We start from the raw sequence: 5,135 nt of genomic DNA on the forward strand, positions 1-5,135 counted from the left end.
CTGGCGGCTCAGATGTAAGGAGATATGGGCGTTGCCGTTCTGAAATTAGCCTCAACAACATCCCATGCGTCTAGGGATGCCGCTGAGCACCGTCCCCGTGCTTGAAGAGCTCGTTCCGTATTCAGCCGGCGCGCAGATTAATCCTGCGGTCCATACAAAGAAATCCTCTAGAAACTACAAGCGATCCGCGATACTGCTGACATGTCCGTCCAAATCGAGCTTTCCCTCACTCGCAGTCGGTTCGGGGCGGGAGTAGCTGATTTTGAGCACGTTTCTATGCTCAAATCCTCATCGGTGCTACCTGGGTTGAGGAGTCGTAAATCGTACTCTCGATAATCTGATGGGGCAGCATCCAGGAGAGATTTTCTCAGGAGAAAAACTGGAGCTCGACCCGTAACCGCATATCTCGTCCTCGCAAGCCCATCTTTCGGAGAATGGTGCTCCCTCAGGAGCTGGGCCATTCTGTCATGATTGAAGAAGTCGTCCTTATTCTCGGACTGACGGCCAAGCGGCAGGTGCTTGGTTGTTGGACACAGACGGGCTACTCATGGCCTTCTTGGAATCCGAGGGTTCCCGCGCAAACTGGCGTCGTGAGCTGTGAGGCATCGCAAGAAGCTTGAAGTCGATATGAGGACGACATCGATCAGCAATGGAAACTCCCGTTCGTCTCATCCGGCGGCCCCGAATATTCAATCAATCGGTCCACACTGGGCTTTCCGAAAGACCGCGCTTTCTAGAAGAGCAACGAGATCAGCGACCCATCACGCCCTGCATCGAGTATCGGAATGTGACGAAATGAATGCCAAACAATCGAGGTCTTCACGCAAGATGATTGACTCATCATAAACATGCGCATGTTTTTCAAGGAGTTCCTTCGATTCGGTCGTCCTTCCGTGCACGAAGAGCGAAGATTTCAGGATTAGCGATGCCCATTCCATTCCCATTCGGGCATCTTGACTAGAAAGGCACCGTCCCGATCTACTCACAAAGCCACCTTATTCTGAGCATATCACGCTACCTAGTGAGTAGTATGCAGACTCAGTCAGGTAGCTCGGCCTTTCCTCATGCCGCAGAAGTAGGCGTTTTCCGGGCAATCTGAAACACTCCTGTCCAAGGGAACTGGATCCAGAAGATGGTACAGAGGAAAGTAAGAGATCACTCGTTGGCCTGTTGGTTAGATCATGACCGACCGGCCAGAGCGTTTGGAGTAAACGTATACCTCCGCGCCATATATATTCAGCTTCCCCGATAATCGTCGCGGGGGAAAATGTCGGCAGCTCGGAAGACTGGTCAGTGAGCTCTCAAGACACATGCTCGGTGCAACGAACAGTCGTTGCAGAGAATCGATTCAAACAGCCGCGCTGCAGGGAGCTATCCTCTCGAAGTTCTCGAGTCGATCATCCTATGCCGTCTTACCTGGGTGTCCCTCGTACGGAGAATTACGGAGCTGGTCTCCCTGGTAATTGGCTCTCTTCGCCGCTTCGTGAAGCTCGCGTCGCTGGGCTCTATTCCGGTTTATCACGTCCCCTCGAATAGGTCGGGATAAATCACTCAGGATACCATTGGCGCCATCGAGGTGTTTAAGTATACTTCACAAGAAATGGAACCATCATCCACAGGTTCTCTCCCTCGAGCGAGATTCATAAATACTACGGGGAGGAAATCCGTAAGCGTCTTAGGAGACACACTCGGACCGGAACCGCCAACCATGACATGTTTCCGCATCAGACTGACGAATACCGTAAAGAGGAAGTCCCTTAGCGTCACAGACAAAAACTCAGACCGGCGCGCCGGTCTCATATCCCATAATTCAGGCTACAAGTTTTCCGCGGCGAAATCTCGCAGGATATGCGGCATTTTTATCTCCGGGGAATTCCGGATCCGAATTGCCCACGAGAGACCTCGGAATCCTCGTCTCAGCAGGTCTCAACTCCGGACCCCATGTTGTTAGCCTCACCAAATCCACCATAGCCACAGTCAACACCATATTTCGCTCCATAATCCCCACCTCCTCGATGTACATCAAACTCTACAAATCGCTCATCGAGACCCAACCTTCAGAAGCCCCGGATGCAGTACCCTATCCTGATGCACTCCGTCAGGCCGAAGTATTATATATTGAGAGCATTCATGAAGCTTTTGGCGATAGTCGAGCTAAAGGCCTTCTCCAGATTGCCTGCGTGGAGTAGGAAACTCCTGGACACGGATGTTTCTTCTGATGATGGTTTTTGCCGCGAATCTTCCTAGAGGGTCTGTCGTCTCGTCAATGGAAATCCATACGGATTTGCTTCCCACGAAGCTCCGTAAGTCTTCCAGTTTTCCCTCCAATATGCTCTTGATATAGTGCAAGCCTAACGTGATGGGTGGAGGGACTTGTTGCTTGCAGTATTCTCCCGAGCACTGAGCTTGTCATTGTCCAGTTTCCGCAGCGGTATGTCAGCAGATAGAAAAGCGTTGCAGGGATCGACGTGAAATTGACTCTGTGTCTTGGTCGCTTCGAGGAACGATTTCATTTGGACGACGTTCGACGATCCAGACTCTTCCTTCTCCTCGCAAAGCTTCTTGTGTTTTGCTCCTCCGATGTGCTGCTTGACCGACGACTTCTTGTCCGAAGAGACCACCTTCTTGCACACCTTACAAAGAGTACGTTCCCATCGAACGACAGCACACCCGGGCCGAAAAGAGTCTTATGATGATGCCCTTTTCTAGATTAGGGCGCCTTCGGCATCCTGAACCCGTCAGGGTCGGGGCGGAGATCATGCCACCACAGCTCTGCAAAGCTCCGCTGGAAGTCTTCCCTCGACCAGAATGCGGCCCCGATCAGATTTGTAATAGATCAGTATTGCACGAATGATAAATCTCTGATTGAGCTCGGAGTGGAGGAACCCATTCATGGAGATAGGAGGCTCTTCGGTAGCACTCACCGCGTGCTCAGGGCGCGGGCGGAGGAATCGACACGGGGGACACTTCCGGGAATCGAGGAAATGACGCTGAAGAGCATACTCCTGGGAATTTGCCATTACGGCTCTCAAGCTGAGCGTTCCTGACCGTTTCCACCCCATTGAACGCTACGATCTGGCCCAAGTCCCTGATTATGCATTCTCATGAGAAAAGTCCGGGAATAGGCATTTGATAATGATAAGCTTTATTCGCAATGGTTTTACAGGTATCGAGGTTTAACATTGAGGTCTTCGACAGTCTTGGCGATATGGCGATCAAGCCGTTTGTTACGATGGGCATGATCTTAAGATGCGTCCTTCATGCAAAAAGCATAAAGTGACACACTCTAACAATAACGAAAAAGAAGGTCGTGCGCACGTGCAAATCAGTACCTGAAGCGTCATAGCAGTGCTACTTCCTACGGCTCCAAACAGCTCCACGCCTCAGGGAGCCAGCAACAAAAAAACACTACTGCTGCAGCGAGAGCTACGGCCGACACGATGTCATCTAATGCGGAATGTTTCGCTATTGCATGGTAGAGGAAGAAGAAACACACCCCCAGAGCAGCCGCTACTGGAATCAAGCAAATGTCGGGTCTTGGGTGGGACGAAGGTCTCACGCCTCTAATTCTTGGGAGTTGGAGGCGTGAGGTCAGGCGTTCGTGGGCGAGGTCAGACGGTACTTGCGAGAGCACTCTAGCTACCGGGTTGGACATCGTGGGAAAAGTGAGCCTCGAGAGATAAGAAGCGACCAAACGCAGGAGAGGAGATGTCGTCCACGTTTCACGAACGCACATGGATGTGCACAATTATTATGGCGCTACATAGAATGCGACGGATTGGATACCTCCGAGGGGTAGTTCCCATGGAAAAAATTGCACAGAATGAAAGTCGCCTGCGAATCAGAGCGTTCCCGCTTTTCGCAGGAGATGACAGATGCACTGATAACTAGGCTATTGGTCAGTCGAGGTTATGCTTCCGCAAATAGACGTAAAACTCTCCGAAGAGCTCGCTGCCTACTCGTACTCATCCACTACGCGGGTGACAGAAATGCATTCAACTGGTACATGATTGAGCGAGAGTGGAAAACGCCGGTCGCGCGGATGAGTCGAGAACTCAATTTTCGGAGAAGTGAACGGGCGGGGCATGGGAACAAGACCTCCGCTCTCTCAGAGCAAAATCTCCCCACAGCGAAACCATGCTTAGTTCTCGGTAAAACGAACACTCTTTCTCCCCCGTCCGTCGGCCGGTTTGCAATGGAGATGATGTTCTATATCCCTCCTCACAGCGAAAGTTCACAACTGATATCGAGCTCACTTTCTGGATATTTATCGAGTCCCGCGTACAAGGAACCTTTCATTTCCGAAAATACCGCTTCGTATGAGAAACTTTTCGTATAAGGAAGCTCGCGTATGAGCAACTTTTCGGGTAAGGAGCCTCGCGCGGAGGGCACCTCGCGTATAAGGAACTTTTCGTACAGGGAACCTCGCTTATAAGGAGCCTCGCGTATAAGAAACCTCGCTCATGAAGTAGTTTCCGTATAAGAAACATTCTGTATACGGGACTCCCCGCATGAGGACTCCTCTCATAGGGGACTCTCCGCGTGAGAGATAAGATACTGTCGCGAAGACTTCTCCATAAAGAACGCTGACTGCACACCAGAATATCGTGGAGATGTGACTTGGCACGCATCATCGAGAGAGCTCTGTGGTGGTATGGAACCATTGTTCGAAGGAGTCGAGCTCTGTTCGAACCGTAGAAACGAACGTGGAATCGCTTGGATCGGGGATTTGAGATGACTTGAAAGCTTAGCCACGAAACTGAACTGTTGCGTTGGAGAACTCCCCTGAAGATGCCTCGAGTTGCTCGACGAGACTCGGGTCAAGGAGATATGAAAAATAATTTATTCTACCATGGATTTCAGGCCCACTTATTGTATACAAACATACAAATTCGAGCTCCGGAGAATATCGCCTTGAACAGTTGGGCGATACTACCTGCTCGGGCAAAATGTGAGACAGGTATAGTAGGAATCGCACTTTAAATGCCCGTGGCACTCTGTAGAGATCTAAGGTTCTTGGAATAGTTGCTGGAAACGCGATCGAAGATCGATTCTCGCGATCTCTAGCGATAGGAAGTTAATATACAGATAATCGTCGGAGGGGGCAGAACTCAGTCCTCCAAAGTATCGCTCTC

At 50.8% G+C, this 5,135-nt stretch overlaps 1 protein-coding gene across 1 annotated transcript in view; it reads right to left on the reverse strand.

Moving 5' to 3' along the window:
* Positions 1-5,007: 5,007 nt before the first annotated feature.
* LOC108865222 (uncharacterized) overlaps positions 5,008-5,135 on the reverse strand; it is a 615-nt gene continuing 487 nt past the window's right edge. Inside the window, exon 2 of the mRNA XM_018642032.1 lies at positions 5,008-5,028. Within this exon, the coding sequence (XP_018497548.1) occupies positions 5,008-5,028 (21 nt within the window). The remainder of the gene's footprint in view (positions 5,029-5,135) is intronic.

Source organism: Galendromus occidentalis, unplaced genomic scaffold (genome assembly GCF_000255335.2).
Source record: "Galendromus occidentalis unplaced genomic scaffold, Mocc_1.1 scf7180000076488, whole genome shotgun sequence".
Taxonomy (NCBI): domain Eukaryota; kingdom Metazoa; phylum Arthropoda; class Arachnida; order Mesostigmata; family Phytoseiidae; genus Galendromus; species Galendromus occidentalis.